This window comes from Felis catus, chromosome B3 (genome assembly GCF_018350175.1).
Source record: "Felis catus isolate Fca126 chromosome B3, F.catus_Fca126_mat1.0, whole genome shotgun sequence".
Classification (NCBI taxonomy): domain Eukaryota; kingdom Metazoa; phylum Chordata; class Mammalia; order Carnivora; family Felidae; genus Felis; species Felis catus.
Window position 1 is genome coordinate 42,750,401 of NC_058373.1, and position 27,420 is coordinate 42,777,820.

Sequence of the window (27,420 nt, forward strand, 5' to 3'; positions counted from 1 at the left end):
GCAAGGACATTTTGTGTCTTATTCACAGCTATACATCTAGATTCTTGAAAAGTATTTGCCCCATATCGGTATTTGAAATAAACCTTTTGAATGCCCCTTTAAAAAAAAATGTTTATTTTTGAGAGAGAGAGAGAGAGAGACAGAGTGTGAGTGGGGGAAGGGGCAGAAAGAGAGGGTGACACAGAACCTGAAGCAGGCTCCAGGCTCTGAGCTATCTGCACAGAGCCCAATGCAGGGCTTGAACTCACAGGCTACAAAATCATGACCTGAGTGAAAGTCATGTGCTTAACCAACTGAGCCATCCAGGTGCTCCTTGAATGTCCTTTCATCCACCTATATATAGTTATCCTCCCCCACCTAGTTAATTAACTCTCATCACCTCACCTATGTTTCTCCTTCTTTGTGAGAACATTTAAATTCTACACTCTTTGTAAATATCAGTATACAATACAGTGTGTTACTCACTATTGTCACCATGTTATATATACATTAGGTCCTCAAACCTTTTTCATCTTAGAGCTGACAATTTGTGCCCTTTTACCATATGTTATACCATATACCATATATTGTTGCTTTAATATCATAGGGATCGCATGGTACCCACTTTTTGCTCTGTCTTTCAAATCTTTACCAAATATCAAAATTAGTATTTTGACCTAAGTCCTGGGAATGAATATGGGGGAAGTTTTGTGAATTGTTGAAGTGTGTGTAAAAGAAAATTACATTTTAAAGAAATGTTTGATCCACATTAAAGCTAGTGTTTTAGGTATAGAAAGCATTACCTTTTTAAAACCAAGTGACCAAGCTGTTGATTTGATTTTTAAATTTGCACTTAACTAAAGCTTTTTAAACTGGCATGTTGTAGTCTGTTGTGTGGGACATTTCTTTGAATATGTTCATATATTTAAACCACAAAGAAGCCAGATTATGCTATCATTTGTGCGAAGATGTGCATACCTAAACCCAACGAGAAGCATAAAACTCTAAAAACAGTTTTCTGCAACCAACATGCCATTGACGCATACTCCCAGCTTCATAATTACTGGGAAGTTTTTCTTCTGTTTTCATTTTTAATCTGAAAATTTGGGGGGCATCTTCTACATTCAGACAGCTGTATTTAGTTATTTTGAGATGTGAATCTTCACTATAATATATTAGCGCACATGTTTAAGGTCATTGGGTTCTGACATTACACTGGTCTTTAGTATGTAGTAGAGATGTTCTATTACTAAGCAGACCCATTGACAAAGTTTATGAAGGATCCACTAGAGGGCAGCAAAGTGCAAACCAAATTAAAATTTGCCAACAGAAAGGCTGATGCATAAAAAAAAAAAATTGTGTTGCAAATAACATTTCGTACATGCAAAAAAATCAAATTAGTTCAGTATTGTAAAATAATTTATATGCAAATGTGTCTCCTTCCTTGGAAGTAGTGGTCCAAAGACTCATTAGGTTGAAAAGCAAAATGAGAATAGAAGTGATCCTAGTCCCACCTCTTGCACTAATTATGTGATTTGGGACAATCTACAGTTTGCCTTTCTGGTCCTATTCTGTAATACCTGGGTTTGCACAAAATAATTCTTAAAATTCTTTTCAACTCTAAAATCCCATGGTTTTATGGTTTATGATTATATTTTAGTCATTTAAAAGTCTTTGCTGATTAGGCTCTTAACATTGTTTGACCATCATAACTTTATATTAGTGGAGATTCTGTTTGGAAATACTCACCATTATATCATGGAAAATTTACATTCCTGAAGTATGTTGATGTTACCTTAATAAAATGACACTTCTGCCCCAAACTCTTACTTGTATATAATCTAGTGACAATAGTGATTGCAATGTTTTCTGGAATAAAGTTTTGCTGTTTAAACCATCAGTGCAATCTGAGTTGTTTTTTTTTTTAAGGTTGTTTATTTATTTTGAGAGAAAGAGCAGAGGAGGGGCAGAGAGAGGGGGAGGAGAGAGAGAATCCCAAGCAGGCTCCATGCTGTCATCATGGAGCCCAATGAAACCTGAGCTGAAACCAAGGGTTGGATGATTAACCAACTGTTTCACCCAGGTGCCCTGTTGTATTTAAAAAAAAAGGCAGGGGCACCTGGGTGGCTCAGTTGGTTGAGCGTCCAACTTTGGCTCAGATCATGATCTTGCAGTTTGCGAGTTTGAGCCCCATGTGGAGCTCTGTGCTTACAGCTCAGAGCCTGGATCCTGCTTCGGATTCTAGGTCTCCCTCTCTCCCTGCCCCTCCCCGCTCTTGCTCTCTCTCTCTCTCTCTCTCTCTCTCTCTCTCTCTCAAAAGTAAATAAACATTTTTTTAAACAACAAAATAAAGCCCCACAATGATATATTTGGATGTATGCATAAGAAAGAAAGAAATATGCTTGTTTGGCAGTGAATATGAGCAAGGGAGGAAAATCATCCTTTAATACATAACAAACCTATTATGATTATCAGAAGACAGAGGTAGAACACTATTACAGGAAAATTGTAGACTCCCTCTCCTAGCACATTAGCTCAGCTGGGGCCAATTAGGCTAACACCACCCCCCCCCCCCCCGGCTTTTCTACTACTCTGAGGCTAGTTAGCATCTTTCTCAGACAGAGCCTTGACCATTACATTAGCATGAGATAATAAATTACTCATTTCAACCAATTTGCTTTTCCACTAGGGGGTGAGAATGTGAAGAGACCCCAGACTCAGAATCAAAGATTTCAGATGTAAGTTGCAGTCCCACAATAGTAATGTGATGAACCCTTCAGATGCTGGTATTATTTCCAGAAAGTAATAAGTAAAACACTGATTGCCTCAGTGCAAATCCCGACTCTGCTCTATTTTTTGTGCCTCAGTATCTTCATCTGTAAAATGGGGACAATTGTGCCTGTCTTTTAGGTTTGGTTTTAAGAATTAAACAAGTTAATACTTGCAAAACTATTATTATTTTAACTTGGAAAATTAAAATGGCTTCATTTTTTTCCAGTGCTTTTCCAGCAAGATGTAGCTAAAAGTATCAGGTTGGAGTTTCTATCAATAATTCACTGTTGACCTTGAGCAAGTTACTTCACCTCTCTTGGCCCCAATTTTTCACCAGGGTCTTAAACAATGCTGCAAAAGTCATACACGCTCTAAGATGGTCTCAGTGGATGTTGTGAAATGAACTTCAATATGAGGAGGTTGGAGCAAATAGACCGCCAGGACACCCTCTAGTTTTAAGACTTCTTGTGATTCATTATCTCCCAATAGGTCCGTGGGGAACATGAAATGCAATTGTGTGTCCATATAGGGAAACGCTACTGCAGAACGCCATACCATTTGCTGAAGCGAATTTTGAAGATATTTACCCAAAATACTACATCCTTTATTATAACTAATCCAGCAACATATGCGCCACTATTGGACTGACCAAAGGCGTGAGTAGAAGAATAAATACTTTCATTTTGTCCAAAGCGGCTGTCGGTGTCCGAGTTGCCAGCGGTCCGAGGGCGCCCCGAGGGGGCGGTCTGAGCCCCGGGCGCCCTCAGGGCAGCAACAGGGAGCCCAGCAGCAGCTCGCCCTGGCCCAGCGGGCGGCCCCGCTCCAGGCCGCGACCCCGCTGCTCGGCCTTGACGCGCACGGCCAGGCGGCGCACCTGCTCCTCCGAGAGCCCGTCCAAGCACACGTCCTGGTGGAAGGCGGCCTTGCGGCTCCGCCGGACCACGGCGCTGCGCTGCGAGCGCGGCTGGCCCGGCGGCCGCAGGACGAAGCTGACGCGGCAGCCGACGGCGGGAGGCTCGGCGGCTCCCGCGGCCAGGCCCTCGGTGCCCAGCAGCCGGACGCGGAGCCGCCCGTTGGCCCGACTGTACTCGGCGGCCAGGCGCAGGGCGCCCCCGGCGCGGCCCAGGGCCACGGTGCCCTCGGCCTCCAGGCGCTCGGGACGCGGGCCGGGGCAGGGCGGCTGCGGCGGGGACGCGGAGGGGGCCTGGGAAGGGGGCCCCGAGACGGCGCCGCGCTCCTCGTCCTCGTCCTCGTCGCCGTCCCCGCTGGACACGGAGCGGGCGCGGACCAGGCCTCGGCTCGTCCGGGCCCGCAGCGCGCGGGTCAGCAGCCGTTCGGGGGCGCGCAGGAGGCGGCGAGCGCGGGGCGGCGGGGCGGGCGCGTCCGGGGTGGGGCAGGGGCCCGCGGGGAGCGCGAGGAGCGCGGGAGCGGAGGCGGGAGCCGAGTCCCGGGGCACGAGCGGGGCGGCTGCAGGGCCCCCGAGAAAGAGCGACTCCTTGCGGCGGGTGTGCGGGCTCTCGAGCAGCGCGCAGAAGCCGTAGGCTGTGAGCGCGCGGGGCAGGTGCGGCAGCGATAGGGCTGCCTGCGAGCGCGGGTCCCAGTCCGTGTGCGCCGCGCTGTAGTCTATTTCTGCTGCTTCGCTCCAGGAAACCCGAAGTGCAGCCAGGGCCGTGCAGGACGCGAGTCGTGGGGGGATGCAGAACTCGGGGATGCGGTCCGGGGTGAGCACGTTTGCACACGCGGCGGGAGTGAGGGCCGGGACTTGGTGCGTCCGACCTTGAAGAATCCCTTGCCTGCGCTCAGGACCAAAGCGGAGCCTCTCCAGGCACCACATAAGGACGCGGGTACGGGAACCGGAGCAATCTTGCGCTGGTGCTGGTCGGCTTGCACTTCGCAAGGGTACGCTAGTCAGAGGGAGCCCTGCGAGGCGCAGCAATTCCCGTGTCTTGTTTTCTACTTTAGGGGTGCTTTCTCCTGCCTCCGTGGGACAAGGCAAACTGCCACTCAGGCTATTGCAAGCTGTGTTTCAATGACTGCAAAACAATCGTTCTTCTCTCGTCTCTAGTAGTCATGTACACTTCGGGGCTTGTTGATTTAATCTCGATCCTCCTTCGCTGGCCTAAGGCGGAGATTATCAAAATGTTGGCTTCCAACTTTGGTCGCGCTGTCGTCAATGCCAAGAGGCGCTTTGCTTGTGCAATCCCCTCCCGAATCCTTGGATTATTGCACTCTAGTCCTCAGCGAGAATTAAAACAATTATTATCCCCTCTAGGACTCACGGCTTGCGGCTAGGCGAGTTAAACAAGGATGCGTGGAACCCTCTTAGCGTAGCTGGAGTCCGGTGTCTGACGGTTGTCCGCACGGGTCTGCCAGAGGCACCGAGCCAGAGAGGAGCGCCACCTCCGGTAGGTTCAAAGCGTGCGAGGCGGGATTCAGCACCGCGGTTCTAGGACAGCCGGTCTGCGCTTTTATATCCGGGGGCCCTGAGCGCTGGCCAATGGGCGGGCGCGAGAGGTCCTGCTCTGTAACCTGACGCCCCGCCTTCAGCTCTGCCAGGAGGATAGGTCGACTGCGCAAATTTCAAGACTTGAGTTCCTTCCCTTACCCGCGTCTGGTGGGGGTGTTAGTCTCAGGAACCCTAAACAGGTTTCTGTTTCCTCACGTGCAGAAAGGAATGCATGTTTACTATATAGTCATTAGGAGGATTGGCCCACATATGAATGTGAATGCACCCATCACTAAAAGAAGATAAGAGTCGTGTTTTTCTTGTTCTTACCTAATATCATCCCCATCCCCCAAAGCCAGCCTTCGGAATTTCTTACCTGCTTTCTGGTTTTCGGTCTTGATTTTAAAAGTATTTCCTCTGTTAATTATAAGCCACTCTGGGCACAGGAACCTTATGGGATGCTGAAAATAATTCCTATCTTGATCTGGGTGAGGTTACATAGGTGTTTACGTATGTTAAAAAAAAATCTCTTGGAATACAATTAAGCTTGCTTGTAAGATTGTGTGTATCTTATACCTTAATTAAAAAAAAAATCACAACTCACTTCTTAAGCCATGGGTGCTGATTCTGCTTGGGAAAATATACTCCTGCATATAATTGTGCTGTTGGAACATTCCTTTGAAAGCACACAACCACCTCTGGCCTTTCCAGGCTGTACCCACCTGGGATACTCTTTTTCTTCCATTTGAAAACTGACCTGTGTTCATTCTGTAAGAGAACTGCTTCCAACTAGCTCAGATTAAAAGAGATCTGAAGCATTTGGTTCAGCATTTGAGTGTATGCTATTTCTACTTAAGACACTGCCTTGGTAGTTAATAGCTTTTACAAATAATGTTAAATAATTAAACAAAATATTGTTCAGTGAATTGAATCCATCCAAAGGCGGTTGTAGGATGGGGCATGTGCATTTTGTTTCCAGCATATACATGCACAACACTGTGCTTGATGATTTACATATAGTCTCTAGAATTGTCACACAAACCTGTAAATTGGTGATTATTCCTAGTAACTTATCAAGTTCGCATAGTGATGGGAAATTGAGGAAATAATACACATTAGTGGGCATAAATGAGTTGCTTTGGGAATTAAATGAATGTAATAATGTAAAATATTTAGCATTGTGCCTAGAACATGGTAAGTGCTAAATGCACAGAAGTGGTGATTATTAGGGGTGCCTGGGTGGTTCAGTTGGTTGAGCAACTGACTTTGGCCCAGGTCATGAATGATCTTGTGGCTCGTGAGTTCAAGCCCTGAGTCAGACTCTGTGCTGATAGCTCAGAGCCTGGAGCCTACTTTGGATTCTGTGTCTCCCTCTCTCTCTCTCTCTGCCCCTTCCCTGCTCACGCACTGTCTCTCTCTCTCTCTCTCAAATATGAATAAACATTTAAAAATTTTTAAAAGAAGTGGTGATTATTAAAAAATAATAAAAATAGAAGACAGGCGGGGCGCCTGGGTGGCTCAGTCAGTTAAGTGTCTGACTTCAGCACAGGTCATAATTTTGCGGTTCGAACTCAGTGTAAGGCTCTGTGCTGAGAGCTCAGAGCCTGGAGCCTGCTTCAAGTTTTGTGTCTCCTTCTCTGTCTGCCCGTCCCCCACTTGCACTTGGTCTCTCTCTCTCTCTCTCAAAAATAAACATTAAACTTTTTTTTTTTTTAAATAGAAGAGAGGTTGAGTGCTATGGTTGAGAAAACTGGGTCTGAAGTCAGATCTTGTTTTGATTATAGAACGGCTCCTTATTATGTCAACTGAGCAAGTTATTTAGCCTTTCTAAGCCGGTATCAAATGTACAATAGTAGGTGGAACCTTTGAGAGGTAATTAAATTAATTACGGCATAAAAGAGACCCATGAGAGCTCCCTCACCCTTTCTGATAATAGTTTGTACCTGTAGGGTTGTCATAATATGTCATGCATAATAAGATCATGCATACGAAGAGGTTAGCTTGCAGCCTGACCTATATGATGTCTGATTTTATATTTGTTGTTATTATAGAAGAGAACAAATGCTCGTTAGTTCATTTATTCGTTCAAAGCAATATTTACTGAATGCTTCTTGGATTTCGGCCACCATACTAGGCAGGTGGATCCAGGCTGTACAAGATCACATCAGCTATAGACGTCTATCAGAGGAGCAATGATGAAATATTTGAATTCTGTCTAGCTGAGGCAGGAGTGAGAAGAAACTATTCAACAGGATTTGTATACTTAATCTTGGTAGCGGGGCAGTGTTGGTGGGTCCCTGGCCTTGCCATGCCCTTGACTAGCTACTCTTTGTCTTTGCATCCTCTCGATGCCTGGCCAAAATTTTGGGGGGCAGTGCTAAATCTATGGGAGAATGATTGCTGAATTATATACTTGAGGGTCACATGCATATGTTTGGACTCAACTTTTCCCAGGAGACAAGAGGCTGTTAGCTCTGCAAGTGAGAGCCCAGAGAGTCCTTGGTTAAAATGGTGAGGCTCCCAGTCTGAGAAGTTAAGCAAAGCTGTGTTGTAGTGGGAGAAAGGAAAAAAGCACCAGAGAATGAGAAATGATTTAGAGGCGAAGAAATACAGACTTTGGAGTAAATCTGTCCTAGGTTGAAATCTGTTACGCAACTTTTTAGCTATGGGACAGTGGGCAAATTAATTAACCTCTTCGAGTCTAAGTTGTAAAGTGAGGGTAACAATATCTACCATACGAGGCTGTCAAATGAGGGGTTTGGGTTAGCCATATTTGTTTTGTTTTCCTCTGGCTCTCAAATTTCTCCAATTCACTCCAGTGCTTTCTGACAGCTAATCTTCCTAACTTTTCTGACAGTCCATGGTGTTAGGTTATTCTCTAGCTTTCTCCTCCATCTTTCCCCCCCAAATCCTTTTTGCTTGTCTCAATGAAAGGTTAGCAAATAGCAGGTGGGTTTGAGGCAATGTGAAGTGAGAATTTATTTTTCAGTTTTTAAGCAAGAATTGTTAATTTTTCACAAGTATTCCTAATTTTGACTTCTGCTTTTTGTTTTTGTTTTTTTCAGAGAGAGAGAGAGTTCTAGAGTGAGCCGGGGAGAGGGGAGAGGGGAGAGGGAGAGAGAGAGAACCTTAAGTAGGCTCCATGCTCAGCATGGATCCCCACTGGGGGCTTGATCCCATGACCCTCAGATCATGACCTGAGCTGAAATCAAGAGTAAGATGCTCAACCTACTGAGCCACCCAGGCGCCCCTGATTTTAATTTTTTTTAAGTTTACTTATTTATTTTGAGAGACAGAATGAAAGAGCACATGACAGCCAGTGGGAGACAGAGAGAGAGAGAGAGAGAGAGAGAGAGAGAGAGAGAGAGAATATCCCAAGCAAGCTCCATGCAGTCAGCCAGGAACCCACCATGGGGCTCCATCTCACAAACCGTGAGCTGAGATCAAGAGTGGGACACTTAACCAACTGAGCCACCTAGGCACCCCACCACTGACTTTCATTTTTTTTAATTTATTTTTTTAATTAAATATAATTTATTGTCCAATTGGTTCCTATACGACACCCAGTGCTCATCCCAACAGGTGCCCTCCTCAATGCCCATCACCCACTTTCCCCTCACCCCCCATCAACCCTCAGTTTGTTCTAAGTATTTAAGAGTCTCTTATGGTTTGCCTCCCTCCCTCTCTGTAACTTTTTTTTTTTCTCCTTTCCCTCCCCCATGGTCTTCTGTTAAGTTTCTCAGGGTCCACATATGAGTGAAAACATATGGTATCTGTCTTACTCTGCCTTATTTCACTTAGCATGATACCCTTCAGTTCCATCCATGTTGCTACAAAAGGCCAGATTTCATTCTTTCTCATTGCCAAGTAGTATTCCATTGTATATATAAACCACATCATTTTTATCCATTCGTCAGTTGATATTTAGGCTCTTTCCATAATTTGGCTGTTGTTGAAAGTGTTGCTATAAACATTGGGGTACAAGTGCCCCTATGCATCAGCACTCCTGTATCCCTTGGGTAAATTCCTAGCAGTGCTATTGCTGGGTCAAGGGGTAGATCTATTTTTAACTTTTTGAGGAACCTCCACACTGTTTTCCAGAGCAGCTGCACAGTTTGCATTCCCACCAACAGTGCAAGAGGGTTCCCATTTCTCCACATCCTCGCCAGCATCTATAGTCCCCTGATTTGTTCATTTTAGCCACTCTGACTGGCGTGAGGTGGTGTCTCAGTGTGGTTTTGATTTGTATTTCCCTGATGAGGAGTGACGTTGAGCATCTTATCATGTGCCTGTTGGCCATCTGGATGTCTTCTTAGAAAAGTCTGACTTTCATTTTTTAACAGAAATTACTCACCTGTCATTTTGCTCACCTGTTTTTATAGCTCAATCCCACATTGCCATTTACTTTTGCAATTGCCTTTGTTGTCTGCGTTATTCTTAAACCAGAATGAAGGTAAGAACTATAATTACTACAGTGTTCGTTATCTTTAAACCTCTGTATCCAAATTCCTTTGGGTGGAGTGCTATACATCAGAGTGCTAATGGTGTTTCTGTACATTTGTTTGTTTTGGATTAGGACTGTAAATATCTGATTTCTTCAAGAAGTATGTATGATTTGGGACATTACTGTATGCACATCATCAAACCTTCAAAACACATTTTAAAAGGAAAATATTAAAATTTAAAGGCTTTTTATATTATATGGTAATAGCATTATTTATACTGCCAATTTTGAGCTGAATTTTCCACTCTGAGGTTTTCTATTCTTTCATTAACGTTTCAAAGTAAGATCTCTGAGAATTACTACCAGCCTAGCCGTTATTTAACTGTAATTATTGAAAGACAAAAGGGTGGCAATGTTCGGGGAGCTAAAGGAAATTAATACCTGCTGTGTAATTTGGGGTAAATTGTTTAATATCCCTGACTTTAATTTTCTTGTAAAATGGGGCCAAAACTACTACCTGCATTTTACTTATCTCATAGATTTTTTTTTAAGGTTACATGAAAACTTCCTTATAATTCATGATAGTTCATGAATTATCACTGATTATTAATAAAATGGAATAAGACATATAAAAGCACATACATTCTTTCAAAAGTATAAAGTAGCAGGGGCGCCTGGGTGGCGCAGTCGGTTAAGCGTCGGACTTCAGTCAGGTCACGATTTCACGGTCCGTGAGTTCGAGCCCCGCGTCAGGCTCTGGGCGGATGGCTCAGAGCCTGGAGCCTGTTTCCGATTCTGTGTCTCCCTCTCTCTCTGCCCCTCCCCTGTTCATGCTCTGTCTCTCTCTGTCCCAAAAATAAATAAACGTTGAAAAAAAATTAAAAAAAAAATCAAAAGTGTAAAGTACCATAGAAGTGCAAGGAATTATTATTATACAAGGATTAGTACTGCCCACTTCTCCCAGCAGATTAAGCTTTCTGTTCCATTTGCTTGACCCCACTATTCTGCCTGTGGCATCTTCCCTGTCATCTTGCACTGTGATTCATAAATGCTTACATTGTTTGCTGCTTAACCGTTCTATGGTGCATACCTCTTCCAACCGGAACATAATATTGTTTATTTGCTTTCCCCTCAGTGCATAGTTGGTGCGAGTGTACAAGGGGAGAGGGATTGTTGGAGGAAGTTGTGTGGACTAGAAATATCTTGGGGACAGATGGAGGAGGGCGTTCTGAACACTGGAAACTTATTGGGTATTTTTGAGCAGGTTACTAACTTGAGCTCACCTGTGCTTTGGGAAACTCGCTCTGGTGGCAGTGTGTAGATGGAGAGGGGGGAAAAACGGAGGCCAGTTAGGAGGTGATTGCATGCTCCAGGTGAGATTGAAGAATTTAGGAAATGTGGCAAAGGCAGAATAGAGCGGTTTGGCTTTTAATTGGTTGCAGATGGTGAAGGAAAGAAGTGCAAAGTGCCTCCTAGGTATTTGGTCAGGGTGACTGAGCAAGGAGAACTAAATGGTTAAGGATTAATTTTCTGTGTGTAGGAGTGGAGAATGGAAGTGGGTACTGATAGTACTGGTTAGTATTCGTTCTTCCTTTTACGTCCATTTTACATAATATTAATTGTAGTCATTTTGATTTTGATTTTCTTCTCCAATGGATTTTGATTTTAATAAGTGATTTTTCTTTTTGATCCTGTCTTAGTCCATTCAGGCTGCTATAATAAAATACCATATAGACTGTGTGGTTTAAAGACAATGCAAATTTATTTCTCACAGTTCTGAAGAATGGAAGTCTAAGATCAAGGTGCCAGGAGATTAAAACTCTGGTGTGGACCACTTCCTGGTTTATAGGCGGCCATCTTTTTGCTGTGTCTTCACATGGCAGAAGGGGTGTGGGAGCTCTCTGGGGTCTTTTTTTTGGGGGGGGGTCTTTTTTTATTTTGAGAGAGAGAGAGAGAGAGAGAGAGAGAGAGAGAGAGAGAGAGAAGATGGGGGAGGGACAGAGAGAGAGAGAGGGAGAGAAAGAATCCCAAGCAGGCTCCTATCAGCACAGAGCCCGAAGCAGGGCTCAAACCCACGAACCATGAGATCATGACCTGAGTCGAAATCAAGACTCAGACGCTTAATCGACTGAGCCACCCCCAGGTGCCCCATGTGGCTGGGTGGGGGCTGTGTCTTTTTTATAAGGGTACTAATTCCACTCATGAGGAGTCTTCTTAATTACATAATGACCTAATCACCACCCTAAGGCCCCACCTCGCAATACCATCACATTGGGGGTTAGGATTTCAACATGAATTTAGAGTGGGGACACAAGTATTCAGTTGACAGTTGTTTAGGAACAATTCATACATAGTTTTTCAAATATTATGCATAGCAAAACAGTTAATAAATGCTTGTGACTACAAATAATCTTAGCATTTCTTAGGTTTATTTCTGTTCACTGTATCTCAACAGCTTTTTGAAATATATTTTAGAAAATGCCCAGGTTCCTAAAGAGAACCGGTTTGTCAATGGGTGGTTAAATTTTATTTAAAAGAATTTTTTTTAACGTTTACTTATTTTTGAGAAGGGAGACACAGAGCATGAGCAGGGGAGGAGAGAGAAAGAGGGAGACACAGAATCTGAAACAGGCTCCAGGCTCTGAGCTGTCAGCACAGAGCCGGACGTGGGGCTCGAGATCCTGTCCTGAGCCAAAGTCGGACGCTTAACCGACTGAGCCACCCAGGAGCCCCAAATTTTATTAAGGTACAGAGTCCTTGCATTATAAAAGCCCCACTTTCCATGTCTTTGCCACACTAGAAACAGTTCAATGGTAGTATGGAAGAAAATGACATACTAACCCATAGCTAACCCATACTTACTGAAAACGAGAAAGATCAGAACAAAATGCATGTTCGGTAGCCATTTTATCTTTCATCCTACGATGGCGTTCTGTTCACCCTCCTTCCACTTTTAAATAATTAAAAATTTCCACGGGCCTGGGTGGGGTTGAGCTTCCACCTTCTGCTCAGGTCATGATGTCCTTGTTGGTGAGTTTAAGCCCCGCATAGGGCTGTCTGCCGTCAGCCTAGAGCCCCCTTCGGATCCTGTTTCCCTTTCTCTTCTGCCCTATTCCCGGCTCACACACACTCTCAAAAATAAAAAATAACAAAAAATAACAAAAAATTAAAAAAGTTTTTTTTTTAATGTTCGTTTTATTTTTGAGAAAGAGACAGAACGTGAGCAGGGGAGGGACAGAGAGAGAGAGAGGGAGACACAGAATCCGAAGCAGGCTCCAGGCTCCCCACTGTCAGCACAGAGCCCGATGCGGGGCCCAAACTCCAAGCAAAACTATGAGATCCAGACCGAGGCGGAAGTCGGAGGCCTAACCGACCGAGCCACCGAGGCGCCCCAATAAAAAAAAAAAAAAAAACATTTAAAAGTTTCAAGAAGCAAAAAGAAACGCAGATGTTGCCCCAGGTGGGGTTAATGTAGCAGGACAAGGGTGCAGGGTCTCCTTTTCCCCACCTGACCCACAGGTGAACATGTGGTTACATAGGAGGCGCTCAGGGTGGATACGGGGCCTGAGAGGGTCGGTTCGGCTGGAGGCGAGGCGCTGGGGAGCTGCTTTCGCCCAGGACGGCGAGCTCTGCGGACCTGAGGTGCACGGGAGGCGACGGCAGGCCAACAGCGGCCACAAAGATGTCGCTGTGCTTAGTAACTCCCGCCCTTCGTTTTCGCTAACATCTTCCTCCTCTGGCGCCTCCGGCACGGCAGCAGAGGCAGGCCCAAAGGCGGCCTCCCCGTCTCTCCTCCGCCCTCCTTCGGGTGGCCGGGACCGCGGCTGCCGGGAAGCAGCCAGCTTGCTGCAGCGCTCCAGCATCCTTCGGGTCCAGGCGGCAGCGGCGGCGGCGCGCATGCGCACAACCCGGGTCACGCGCGCGGCGAGAGGGCGGGCCGGCGCCCGCGGGGCTGTCGTTCGCGGCGCGGGTCGCCGCCCTCAGCTGCGCCGGGCGGTTCCGGCTCCTCCCTCTCCCGGTGCCTCGGTTGCACGATGGTGCTGGAGTCGGTGGTCGCGGACCTGCTAAACCGCTTCTTGGGGGACTATGTGGAGAACCTGAACAAGTCCCAGCTGAAGCTGGGGATCTGGGGCGGTAAGCGAGAGGGCGTGCATGGCAGGCTGCCCGCGCTGGCGGAGGGGCCTACGCCGCGGGCTCTTCCCGCCCGGCTCCAGCCCGGGCCGGGCTCCCTTCGCCGCCCGAGACTCCGCCTCCGGGGAGGGCGCTCGGCGGGGCCCCCCTCCCCGGACGGCAGGTGCGGGATGCGGGGAGGCCTGTGCCACCGCCACGGGGGCCAGGGTACCCGCCTGGGGTGGGGAGATGCGGCAGGGTCGCGCTCGCGCTGCCCGCGTTCCCAGCTTTCGCGTCCCCGAGGCGGTCCCCCTGCCCTGTCCCGCCTTCTGCCCACCTCGCAGGGTCCTCTCGCTGCCTTCCTTAAGAAACCTTTCTGCTCCCGCACCCTGTGCAGTGGAGACTGCTGCGTGGTCACACACGCTCTAATAAAGTGGCACCAAGGAAGAAGAAAAAGGAAATTGCGTTTCACAGTTACCTTCTCTTGGCAGTTGTTGATGAGCAGGAACTGGGTTTCTTCTCTTTAGGATTGCAGGATTTGGGAGGGGGTCCATCGGCCCCGGAACATCCTTAGGGAAGGCCTGTTTGTATGGGCTTCTTACTATTAATACTTTCAGCTTTTGAGAAAACGACTTCTTCCCTTAATATTTACTTCACCTCAGTAAGATGACTTTCAGTTTTATTTTGGACGACGGAAAAAGATAATTCAGGCGACATCTGGCATCATTAATTAGGTGCATGCCCCAAAATGTACCCCGGCGTTTCTCTCCTCAACCTTGAGTGCGTAGAAGTAGACAGTAAGTAGTATGCTTGCATACTCTTCGGAGAGATTAGTCATTTGCACTGATTATGCGTATTAAGCTTTGGGGCTCTTGGGAATACTTTTCACTCTACAAAAGACTTTTGAGAATTTTGTCAGCTTGGGAAGGAAATCCAAAGAACCACTCAGATGGATGGAGCTGCCTTTTCATTGAGTCAACCTAAAGTGAAAGACCCACGCTGTCGGATGGGGTAACCACTAGCCGCTCTAGCTGTGAGGCCCTTGAAGTGTAGTTACTGCCAACTGAGACTTGCTGTAAATACAACATGGAGTTTTGAAAATACTCAGTAGGAGAAAGAGTGTAATACCTCAATCTTTTATGTTGATTATACGTTGAAATAATATTTGATTATATTGGCTTAAATACGTTATCAAAGTTCATTTCCCCCTTTTTCCTTTTTTAAAATAAAATTTAAAAAAATTTAAATTATTATTTTTTGATGTTTAATTTTGGAAGCGAGGGACAGAGTAAGTGGGGGAGGAGCAGAGAGAGAGGGAGACACAGAATCTGAAACAGGTTTCAGGCTTTGAGCTGTCAGCACAGAACCCCACGCAGGGCTCCAACGCATGAACCCCGAGATCATGACTTGAGCATAAGTCAGATGCTTATCTGACTGATCCACCAAGGTGCCCTCCCCCCAAATGTTTTAATGTTTTGGCGTTTTTCAGAGAGAGTGAGAGCACGCAAGCAGGGGAGGGCCAGAGAGAAGGGGACAGAGGGTCTGAAGCAGGGTCTTTGTGGACAGCAAGGAGCCTGATGCCTGATGTGGGGCTCGAACTCAAAAACCCTAAAACCATGCATGACCTGAGCTGAAGTCAGATACTCAAGCAACTAAGCCACCCAGGTGTCCCCTCTTTAAAAAAAAAAAAAAAAAACTTGTTTCCTAAAACATATAATTACGTATGTGAACCATATATTTATATTGGGCAGTGTTACAGAACCATGAGTGCTGCCCTAGGTTGTGGAGGAGCCTCCTTTGAATAGGTTGCTGATCATTTGACTGGTTCAGTTGTGGTTTGCCCAACACTATCCCCTTTGTTTACATGCCCTCCTGCAACATTAATATAATGCAAGAGAAGGAGAGAAAGAGACATGTAAGGAATTAAATATCCAGTGCCTTCTGCAGGAATCAACTCTTTCTTAATACTGTCAAATACAAATTATTGCTTCTAGTCTAAACTTTATTTAGGAATTTAGGATTTAGGAAAGCATTTAGAAACCTGGATTCTAGGGTGTTGTGTTGGACAAGCCACTAACCTTACTCGGCCTCATCTTAATTTAAACTTAAAAAAATTTTTTTAATGTTTGTTTTTTGGAGGGAGAGGGGCAGAGAGGGAAGGAGACACAGAATCCAAAGTAGGCTCTAGGCTCTGAACACAGAGCCTGACGCGGGGCTTGAACTCATGAGCTGTGAGATAATGACCTGAGCCAAATTTGGACATTTAACTGACTGAGCCACCCAGGCGCCCCTTTAAGTTTAAAAGAAAAAAATAATGACACCAGATAATGTAATAGTCCTTTGTGGTCGGTCGCTACTCAGAATCATCTACCAGTATGTAACATTGTGTCCTATTTACCTCAGATTATTTTTAAAGAAACAAAGTTTATAGATGAATGAAAGATTTCTTCTCTACCAAATCTTACTTTTCTTTTACTTAAAAATTGGAAGTTGGGATAGATAACATCTAAGGGGCCTTCCAGTGCCAATACTCTGTGATTCTAGTTGCACGTGTTTTTGCTAAGAAATTGTGAGGTAGGCTGGCTGGGGATTTTGAACTTTTCACATCTGAAATTAAAATGCCATAATATTATGTCATTTACTCCTTTTTTTAAAAGTTTATTTATTTTGAGAGAGAGAGAGAGAGAGAGAGAGTGAGTGGGATGGGGTGGAGGTGGGGGTGGGGAGAGAATCCCAAAGAGGCTCCGCGGGGTCCACGCAGAGCCGGATGTGGGACTCAGACTCAAAAACTGTGAGATCATGACCTGAGCCAATAACAAGAGTCAGACGCTTAACCGACTGAGCCACCCAGGCGCCCCTATTCCTCTCTTTTTTGATGGAATGTAGAAAAACATTTTTTTTCTGAGATCTCATTTTGTTTCTTTTAGATGAGGTATGCTGTCAGTGGCCAATATCCCTTTTATAATAGGCCTGAGAAAATAAACTGTATCCACTTGAAGTTCACTCAGTAATTCCCTTAGCCTTATCAACCCACATCTCTGCTTCTATAAAATTTTGCCACCTTTTATTTCTGTGGTTTATAAAGGAAGCTTTTACAGTTATTATTCAATATATTTTTTATAACACTAATTGTCCTCTTAAAGGCAAAATATATGTTGAGTATTTCTATCTTCTGAAAATATTCCTAAAGAAATAATTTAATTAATTTTTAAAAATAATATTTGAATTTAATTTAACTTTTTGTGGTAAACAGGTTGGTATATTAATGAAATAAGCTGATATTTATGACATCCATGATACTGACAAGTTTTATAAAGAATTGAAAATTGTATATAATCTTATTTGGAGACTGCTTTATAAATAAGGTTTATGTGTCATAGAGTTTGGCTGTTTGCATTTTTTTTTATTGTTATATTTTCACATCCTGAGAAAAGAATTCAACCTGTAAAAATTTCACAGGGCTGATCTTAATTTTCTTTAGACATAAATGGGAAACTAAATTGATACTTCTTAACTGGAGTATTTGACCAGGCGAAAGCAGTGATTTTTCAGCTGGAAATGAGTTTGCCCTGAAGGAATATTTGGCAATGTCCGAGACATTTTTGATTGTTACACTGAGGGCTGGAGGTATGCTACTGAGATCTAGTGGGTAGACCGCAGGCGTACCGCTACATTGTACAATGCACAGGACAGCTCCCCACAACCAAAATGATCCAGCCCAGAATGTTTTTTGAATAACTGGTCTAAGGAGAATATTGAGATTACCTTCTGCATTTTTAAAGAGAACTTCTGGGTGCTGAACAAGTTGTAGTAAGAAGTGAAAAAGTACTTAGAGGATGTATATGCCTTATAAAATTTGTAACTTAAGACAGAAACAGAGGTCTTAAGTGATTGAGAGGTATCATGTTGGTAAAAATGAAAAATCTTTCCATGATACCAGGAAGTAGTTTTAAAAATTAAAATATTGTATAAACAATTTGCAAAGGATTGTAGCATGCATATATTCGTACATGCATAGACACAGTGAAATACACAATAAATAAAATGTTGTAGAGTAAGAAGGATGGGTAAATTTTATTTGAAAGTCTAGAATCGGGAAGTTTATTGTGGATATTGTCTTTAAATTAGAGTCGACTGCCTCCCCTTCCCCCTGCCAAAACTTTTTTTTTTCCTGTTTTTATTAAAAGCTTTTTTTCTTATTCTTTTCCTCTTATTTTTTCTAATGCCAAGAAATTCCTATGTTTTTAAATAGGGATTTAAGGAGAATGATCTTTAAAAATTCTTGCTGTTACAGGAAAATTAGGCCCTGCTTATTTACTAGTTGTGGGATCCATGGGCAAAACGTTTTAATTCTTTAAGCCTCAGTTTCCTTATCTGCAAAATGGGGTAAATAACACTATGTGATGTAAATGATGTGAAAACCGTTTGTAATTCTAATTGTTAAAATGTTAATATTGATAGTGATAAACCTAGCTGAGTTATGGAAAATAGCCTGCTTTGTTTTATTTTCATGAGTATGTTTCCTCTAGGCTTCAGACTTCAGGGTTTTCATAATCTGTGTGATTATGTGTGACAGTAGTATGACAGTAGTGTGACGATTTGGTATAGAGGTAGCACAACACATGTAAACATTTCTTATTTTCCAAACTTCTTAAAAGAATAAAAAATCCATTTGCATTTAAAGTTACACTTCAATACTAATATTATCTGCCAGGTGGTTTGTAAGTCAGGTTCAGTTTTCAAAGGTTCGGAAAAGTGTGTGGTGGGCATGTTGCTGCCTATGCAAATGGTGAAGGTTTGTCTGGGTTTTTGTTCTCCACAATCTGGTACCTGAAGATAAATTGCACAGCCCTTAGCTATTTGAGCTGTGTCCAGGATATAATTGTTTTAAGAGTAACATGTATTTGAAAAGGTATGTTGAAATACCATATCTTTTGCAACTTGCTTTAAGGAGTATTGTTGCAGTGTAGAACCTTTGTTAATTTGATTTTTCAAAGCTGATTTACTGTGGAAAGTCAGCAGGAAAATCCTTCATTCAGAATTCTCACTCCCATTTGGCATGCAGAGTATGTATAGAGGCTATGATGTGTTGGATGCAAAGGGTAGCTATGGTGATCAGAGGAAGAAGCCAGGTGGAGTGCCCACAGTTTGTGGTTCTGCAAACCAGGCTGAGTCTGTGCTGATTACCGTACTGTCCTTCACCTCATGCCTGACACTTTTCCATCAGCTGCCAGATACTGTTGGAGCAGAGCAGCGCAGGGAAGAAGGAAACCTGGGGATATAATTCCATCTGTGGTACTGCCTAGTTGTGTGGCTTTTGGCAAGTCACTAACCAGTCGCCACTATTTTCTTACCTGCAAATGAGGGGGTTAGACAAGGTCATCTCTTCTGTCTTTCAACTTTTGTGATTTGAACAAAGCCAGAGCTGAGAGATCTCCTTCATTAGATAATGAATATCTTAATCACGGTATCTTTCCTCTTTGTTTTTCACTCAAAATAGTGAGCAAAGAGTCACAGTCACAAAATGTGACAGGATAAATGAAGTTCCAGCTTCATGCTGATATTTGCAAATCCAAATCTATCTAGTATGTTGCATTGTCTTGACAGGTAGCTGTAGAATGCAAGAAATCGGACGTCTCTTTGGTTCTTTTGTACCTTGATAAAACGTAACAGTATCTAGATATTTCTAAACTTGTAGAGGAGGTTTTTTTTAGCCCTTTCTTCCCAGCCAGCACTTGGTACAGTGAAGGCCATTTCTCAGTAGCCTGTCCTATAGCATATAAAATAACACATAGTTGAATTATAATATATTAACCCTCAGTTATTATCAATTAAAGCAATGCTTAAAACACTTAAATTGAAAATAACCTTACCACGCATTTAAATAACATCATAAATTAAAAATACACCCCTTTACCAGAAATAAAACAGGAAGTTAGTACTTTGGCAACCGTTCTGCTAGGAAGGTCTGCCTTCCTGAAAGGGAGAAAGTTTAGCCTTAATCTGGCAGCTTTCTGCCTTTCGTTGCCAAGACTTTCTGTTTTAATAGGGAAATGGAAAGAATAAGAGTTAACTTTTTCCTTTTCCCCTCTCTCTCAAGACAAAGTCTCTGTGAACGATTAAAAGGAATCTGCTGGGGCACCTGGCTGGCTCAGTCGGAATGGCGTGTGACTCTTGGTCTCGGGGTTGTGAGTTCTAGCGCCACATGGGATGTAGAGATTACATAAATAAATAAAACTGAAAAAAAAAGTCTGCATTAACTAAGTTAATGTGGGTTGAATTGAAAGATTCAATTGGAATGAATTGCTACCATAGTTTCTTCAGTATTCTTTACTGGAACAATGGTTATTAAAATAATTTGTTTCATGCTTGAAAGATTGTTCAGTCATTTAGTTTAGCTCACTTTCTTGGAGAATGAAAGTGTCTGAATATTTTGATATACTATCAAATAAATAGTGAGTCTGTGATAGATACATAAAGGAAATAAAAACCAAATATATAGCACTGCATATTCTTTTTTCATTATTTTACAGTATGCAAAGATAGTTTCATGGAGTAAGGCATGGCATTTTTGTTTGTTGGGGTTTTTTGTTTGTTTTTAATAACAGTTTGATTTAATATCTGTGTTTTATATTAAGAACATCGACCAGGGAGTCAGGAGACATAGGTTCTATTCTTAGCACTGCTACACATTAACTGTATAATCTTAGATACATTACCTAATCTCTTTAGCCTTCAGTTTTTTCATGTAAAGTGAGAGGGAATTAGGTTTAAAGATCTTTATGGTTCTGCATAGTTATACCTTATGAATTTCTGTCTTTTGTTTTTGCAAACACAGCTTTTTAAAAAGTTCTAAAATAACCATTTTGCAATGCCGTCTTCTGACTCTGTCCTTCCTTTGTGTTATGTCCTCATTAGTTGTCCGATTTTATTTTCCCTTTTTGGTTTTGGATTTTTCATACTCTTAAAATGCAGAGACCAAAAATGGATCCACCATCTATACAGGCATCTCAGTGTTTGTGTAAGCACAAGAGAGATAGAATTATCTTCTGAATTAAAATTGTCTGCCCATTCTCTTCTGCTCTTTGAAAGATGGTGTGATGTTCTGAGCAAAACATTGGGCATCAGAAGGTTTGAGCCCTGGCTCTATCATTTATTAGGTTGACATAGTATCCTTACGCCAGCCATTTAACCTCCCTAGGCCTCAGTTTCTTTTGTTTGATGTCTGTGTCCTGTCTCCTTCTTTGGGAGACTGTGAGGATCAAGAAATGTTATAGATCAGAGAGTGTTTTCTAAAGTGGAACGATTTTATGTTCTTGTTATAGTTGTCCTACCCCAGCATAATATGCATTCTAAATGAATCAGGTCAATGTTCATTGTGCACTTACTGTGGGGAGAATCAGTAAGGAATTTATAAGCAGGTTGGGGAAATATTTATATAGTTAAGTGCCACATAAGAAAGGTACAGCTAAACTTCTGTGAAAGTTCAGATGAATTATTTCTGCCTAGAGGTATTTAATATCAGTACTGTATTTCTTCATTTATTTTGTAGGCTTTATGCATTGAATAAGCCATTCCTGGACTTAGGTTTGTTCCATATTATGCCAGTACCATTTCATTAAAAAAATTTTTTTAATGTTTATTTATTTTTGATAGAGTGTGCAAGTGAGCGAGGGAGGGGCAGAGAGAGAGGGAGACACAGAATCTGAAGAGGGCTCCAGGCTCTGAGCTGTCAGCACCGAGCCCAATGCGGGGCTCGAACTTACAAAGTGCGAGATCATAACCTGAGCCGAAGTGAGACACTTAATCGACTGAACCACCCATGTTCCACCCCCATTTCATTTTTATTCATAAATATACTAATTTGGTTGTTTTCTATAATTTAGCTACCATTTCTATTTGTTTTATTTTCTTTATTTTCTTTATTTGCTAATTTAATAGATTCACTGTCATTTTCATCTTCTGGTTCTTTAATAAGGATTATTAGATAGATTCTGGTCCAGGATTTACCCTTTAACGTACCTCTGAAAATACACTTCGGGATTAACTTTGAAATTTTATGTGTGACTCCCCAGCTGTGTATGCTCATCTAAAATGTGATGGTTCATTGGTGAGAATCACATAGGGTGAAAATGAGAAGCCTTCTCTTCTGACACAGACTACATTTCCTGCTTACTGTCATCCTTTAGGCCTGTCAGTCCATCATAAAAGGAAATCACTTCATAGAACTTCCCTACTTGTCTGTCACTGTGGTCTTTTTGGAACTTCATGGGATTAGAGACACCTGATTGTGGGATTGGCTTTAGTGCCTTCTTTTCTGGCGGTGTTGTTTATTTGTTCCTCCTCCAATTATTAGTCATTCTTTTTCTCTTTTTTTTTGTTTATTTTAAAGATTTGACACAGGGGCACCTGGGTGGCTCAGTTGGTTAAGCACCTGACTTCAGCTCAGGTCATGATCTCACGGCTCATGAGTTCGAGCCCTGCATTGGCCTTTGTGCTGACAGTTCAGAGCCTGGTGCCTGCTTCAGATTCTGTGTCTCCCTCTCTCTCTGCCTCTCCCCCATTCATGCTCTGTCTCTCTCTCTCAAAAATAAATAAACATTAAAAAATAATTTAAGGTTTTGGCACAGATATGGCCTGTGTTTCAGCCCTTGATCTGGCTATAGCAGTAAAATTATTTGCATGTAGATGGAATTATTATGTTATCTTGAAGTAGAGACAAAAAATTAAATCTTTTTCCTCAGTATTCAGTCAAATATAAAATGGTTGATATGTAGGAAGGGCTTTGATCTTAGTCTTATAATTTTTTATGTAAATGGGATTTCTGGCATTCTGAGAATATAGACTATTAAACTGATACATACATATATTTAGTGGAAGAGTACATATTAGCACAGTGCCTTACCTAGATAAAACACTCATCCACTGGTTGAATGAATGAATGTACTTATGACCTGGTGTTTGTCTGCAATATGCTGCTGTTCTTCCCATTTTCTTTGTACTAGGACCAGTGGCTCCTCCTTCAGTGCAACTAATTTATTGAATGTGTCATTCTTATTTCATTGTTGTATTTACTGTTAGATAGCATTCACATTTTTCAGAGAGGAAGTATGCATTTGTTTGCTAGACTCTACATAGCAGAAATAGATTTAAAAAGTTTTTTTTTTTTTTAAACATTTATTCATTTTTGAGAGAGACAGAGCTGGAACAGGGGTGGGGCAGAGAGGGAGACACAGACTCTGAAACAGGCTCCAGGCTCTGAGCTGTCAACACAGAGCCCCATGTGGGGCTCAAACCCACACACCGTGAGATCATGACCTGAGCCAAAGTCCAATGCTCAACCGACTGAGCCACCCAGCTGCCCCTAGAAATTGATTAAAAAAAAAAAAAAAAACACGTAAGTAAGCTAGATATTAGATGTAGGAGGAATGTGCCTAAAATATACTGTGTTCCTATTGACCTTAGAACTTGCAAGGGCACCTGGCTGGCTCAGTCGGTAGAGCATGCAACTATTTATTTATTTTTTAAATGTTTATTCATTTTTTGAGAGAGAGAGAGAGAGAGAGAGAAAGAGAGGGAAACAGACACAGAATCTGAAGCAGGCTTCAGGCTCTGAACTGTCATGACAGAGCTCAGCACAGAGCCCGACTCTGGGCTCCAACTCAAGACCGGGCCAAAGTCAGACGTTTAACCAACTGAGCCACCCAGGCCCCCTAGAGCATGCGACTCTTGATCTCAGGGTTGTGAGTCAAGCCCCACATTGGGTGTAGAGATTACTTAAAAAAAAAATAAATAAAAAGAATTTACCTTTGTTTTGTTTTTCATTTTTTATTCTAGTTTGTATAATTTTAACATAAAACTGTTATCTGATCATTATAAAAACTGGAAAATACTAAAAAATGTTCATTAAAATCCTTAATCCTACCTGTTAGCAGTTATCACTATTATCTCTTTTTGTCAGACTTTCTAAATATACTTGTCTAAGTCTGTTAGCCATATTGGTAGTTTTCAGTATTTCACATTTAAATATCATCTCTTCTTTAAAGAACCAAAGTGCCACTGTGATAGAAACAGCACACTTTTTAAAAGTGCCTTTATATTTTTACATTCATCAAGTTAGCGTCTTTAATAATTGTTAAAGAAATACTTTATATCTAATGCAGATTATTTCTGAGCACTTCTGGTGACACTTGACCCACTAGTGAGAGTCACTGGGTAGAGCAATCCTGATTCATAAGCAAGTTTGCAGGTCTCTCTGTGGTCCTTGATCTTGTTAAACTAGTTTGGATTGCTTCAAATATGGACTAGCATCTGTGCAGTTCACTTCTTTTGGCTTGAATAGAGTTCCCAGTTGTAATTATTTACAATTCATCATCTGACAGAATTAAATCCAAGGATATGTTTCTACTCTATGTAATTTTTGTACATATAAGACTTCTTTTTTGTTTGTTTATTATTTTTGAGAGAGAGAGAGAGACAGACAGCATGAGCAGAGGAGGGGCAGAGAGAGAGAGAGAGAGAGAGAGAGAAACAGAATCTGAAGCAGGCTCCAGGCTCTGAGCTGTCAGCACAGAGCCTGACGCGGGACTCAAACTCACAAACTATGAGATCATGCCCTGAGGTAGGATGCCTAACAGACTGAGCCACCCAGGTGCCCCACATACAACTTCTTAAGGATTTTTTTTTTTTTCCAATTCCAGAACCACATGTCACTTTTCCATGACTACTTTATTATCCCTGCATTTGGTCTGTGATGTCCTCTTGTCGTTTCTACCTATAAAATAACTTCTTATTCTGACTCTACCTCTTTGATCCTGAAGTTACCGTTTCAGGTTTTAATTTCTCTGTAGTGTTGTAGAAGCTGCTTGGCTGCCTGTATTCTTTCCCTTTCCTTCTATTATAATGCTGATAATATTTTATTCCCATTTGTGAGACTTCTTACCTTCTCTCCTTTTTTGCAGCTTTCATCAGGTAATTTTAGAAAATGTAAAATACATGTGTAGCAAATGAACTTTATTATATGGAAATAACCACTGTGGTCATTATGGTCTCTAGTCTTAGAGTTGTTTTCTTTGTATGTGTGCATATATATACTTTTTAAATTACATCAGTTTAGATCAATCTGAACATTCTTTGACCTTTTTAAAAACTTAATATTCTGTGAACATTTTCCCATGTCTGTCTCCATTTTTTGCTCTATATTGTAGCTGTATTATGATTTATGCCTTCTTGGACATTTAGTTCTTTAGGTACTTCCTCTCTCCCATTCATCCATTTCTTTCTGATGTTACAACCAATGCTGCAAAATCCTTGCAGCTAAATTGTTTGGACAGATCCATGGTTATTTCTTAGGAGAGTAGAGTAATGGTTCTAAAATATAGCTCTGATTTTGTCATTCCTCTTATATGTATTTCATCTCTGTGTTGTGACCAGTCTGAACTTTTCATTTTCATCCCAAAAACTCTTCGTTAGTCTGGCTCCTGCCAAACTTTCCGACTTTATCTCCTATTGTTTTATCACACCCTCTGGGCACACTAAATCACATGTGGTTTCTAAAATGTGTCTTACTCATGCACTCATGATTGTCCTGTTTTCTTATCCACTCAGGAAGAATTTCTTTGGCCTTCTAGCCTTGACTTTCATGGGAAGTTCTTGATCTCTTTGGGCAGTTAGGTGTCTCTTTCTTTGCATCTTGTATACTCTTCTCCTGGAATGCCATAGAGTTTTTACAAAATTTTAGAAATGTAGTCTCCTTTGCTAGACTGTGAGCTCCTCAATAGCAGGGATGTCATTTTTGTCATTTCTCTATTCAGTACCTAAGAAGACGTACTCTCTTAGGTAGTTCCTAAGAGGTACTACCTCTTAGTAGTAGGTGGTTAATAAATGTCTGTTTGAAAAAAACTTGAGATCTGGGGAAAAGTACATCTCTAACAATGGCATAATGGAATTGAATATTCTTTTTAATTTGCTCCAAAGTACTATGGGGTAAAAATTACTTGACTGAAAAACATTTTTGGTTAGCATAGAAAGAATAGTATTTTTAAAAATATAAATGTGTCATCAGTGATTAAGAAAATGTGTAGCTGAATAACTCATGCTTGTATTTAATATTGAAATGATAGTTTTATGAACCTTTAGAGAATTTAAGTGAAATGGAATTATTATGTGATCTTGAAGTAGAAACAAGAAATTAAATCTTTTTCCTCAGTATTCAGTTAAATATAAAATGGTTGATATTTAGGAGGGGCTTTAATCTTAGTCTTATAATTATTTTTTATGTAAATGGAATTTCTGACATTCTGAGGATGTAGACTCTTAAACTCATGCATATGTATATCTGCAGAAAATCATGAAGTTTAGTGGATTTTTTTTATGTAAGCAAGAATATTTAAGTATCCTTTATCAACAAATATAGGTACAGGGTTTAAAACTAGAGTAATGTAACAGTATCATTATGGCTATAGTTTTTATGATGTAAAATCTGAGTAGGTTTAAGAAGAGTTGGACTAGTTAAACATTGGAACCATAAAGGTGCTTGGCTGGCTCAGTCAGTAGAACATGTGATTCTTGATCATGGGGTCCCGAGTTTGAGTCTCATGTTAGGTGTAGAGTTGCCCATTAAAAAAAAAAAAAAAAAAGTTAACATTAGGACCGTAAACGATAATCATTGGGAGGGTAGGATGTTTGGAGTTTTAAAATTTTTTTTTTCAACGTGTATTTATTTTTGGGACAGAGAGAGACAGAGCATGTACGGGGGAGGGGCAGAGAGAGAGGGAGACACAGAATCCGAAACAGGCTCCAGGCTCCCAGCCATCAGCCCAGAGCCTGACGCGGGGCTCGAACTCACAGACCATGAGATCGTGACCTGGCTGAAGGCGGACGCTTAACCGACTGCACCACCCAGGCGCCCCAGGATGTTTGGAGTTTTAAAAGATCAATATTATATACCTGTAGAAAATGTTCATTAATACCCTAATTAAGAAAAGAATCCCAAGTTACAGGATAATTGATCTGTTCTTAGAGTCATTTCTAATGTCTTTTTTTTTTTTTTTTTTTAGGTTTTTGGCTTAATCATTCAAAATGATAGATATTTTCTTTGGTTCTAAATTTCTTCAGTCTGAAAGTCTCCAGATTCTTTCTCATTGTCCATTTGAATGTTGGCCAGTTTAAATATTTAAATATTTTGATTACAAAATGCTCTTTTGCATTTGGCTAACCTAAAAAATGCTATCACTAATAATTGTCCATATATAGCAACGCTTTGTGTTAGTAGCTTCTTCAGTTGTTGAAGTTTGCTTTGCTTACGTACTGTCTTATTAGTACTTACTGTAGTATCATAGTGTTTGCTACTATATTATGACAGGTTATACTAATTGGTATTGTAATTTCATATTTTTCCTCTTTTTCTTTTTTTTTTTTTTTAAAGGTAATGTGGCTTTAGATAACCTACAGATAAAAGAAAATGCTCTGGTAAGTTTTTAAACTATATTGATTACTTGAGTTAATTTGGGTAAACTCTCAGAAACTTTTGGTGTCTGATACCAGGTGCCAGATAAAGTGATTGAGTCATTCAGAAAAGGATTGCTTGTTTAACTGGTCCCTATAGGAAATTCTGAGATTAAATTAAAAAAAATTTTTCATAATGATCAAAATAGTATCTTTTGGAAAG

At 41.7% G+C, this 27,420-nt stretch overlaps 2 protein-coding genes across 6 annotated transcripts in view; one reads left to right on the forward strand and one right to left on the reverse strand.

Annotated features, from left to right (window-relative positions):
* Positions 1 to 2,396: 2,396 nt before the first annotated feature.
* C2CD4A (C2 calcium dependent domain containing 4A) lies at positions 2,397 to 5,208 on the reverse strand. Its single transcript, XM_023255274.2, has one exon. The coding sequence runs from the start codon at positions 4,583 to 4,585 to the stop codon at positions 3,515 to 3,517; it is 1,071 nt and encodes a 356-aa protein (XP_023111042.2). The 5' UTR covers positions 4,586 to 5,208; the 3' UTR covers positions 2,397 to 3,514.
* An 8,435-nt stretch (positions 5,209 to 13,643) lies between these two features.
* Positions 13,644 to 27,420, forward strand: part of VPS13C (vacuolar protein sorting 13 homolog C) — a 195,726-nt gene continuing 181,949 nt past the window's right edge. For all 5 annotated transcript variants that reach the window (XM_023255275.2, XM_023255276.2, XM_023255277.2 and 2 more), the window contains exons 1-2: positions 13,644 to 13,775; positions 27,178 to 27,221. In XM_023255275.2, coding sequence (XP_023111043.2) covers positions 13,676 to 13,775; positions 27,178 to 27,221 — 144 coding nt within the window. In that variant the 5' untranslated portion in view covers positions 13,644 to 13,675. The remainder of the gene's footprint in view (positions 13,776 to 27,177; positions 27,222 to 27,420) is intronic.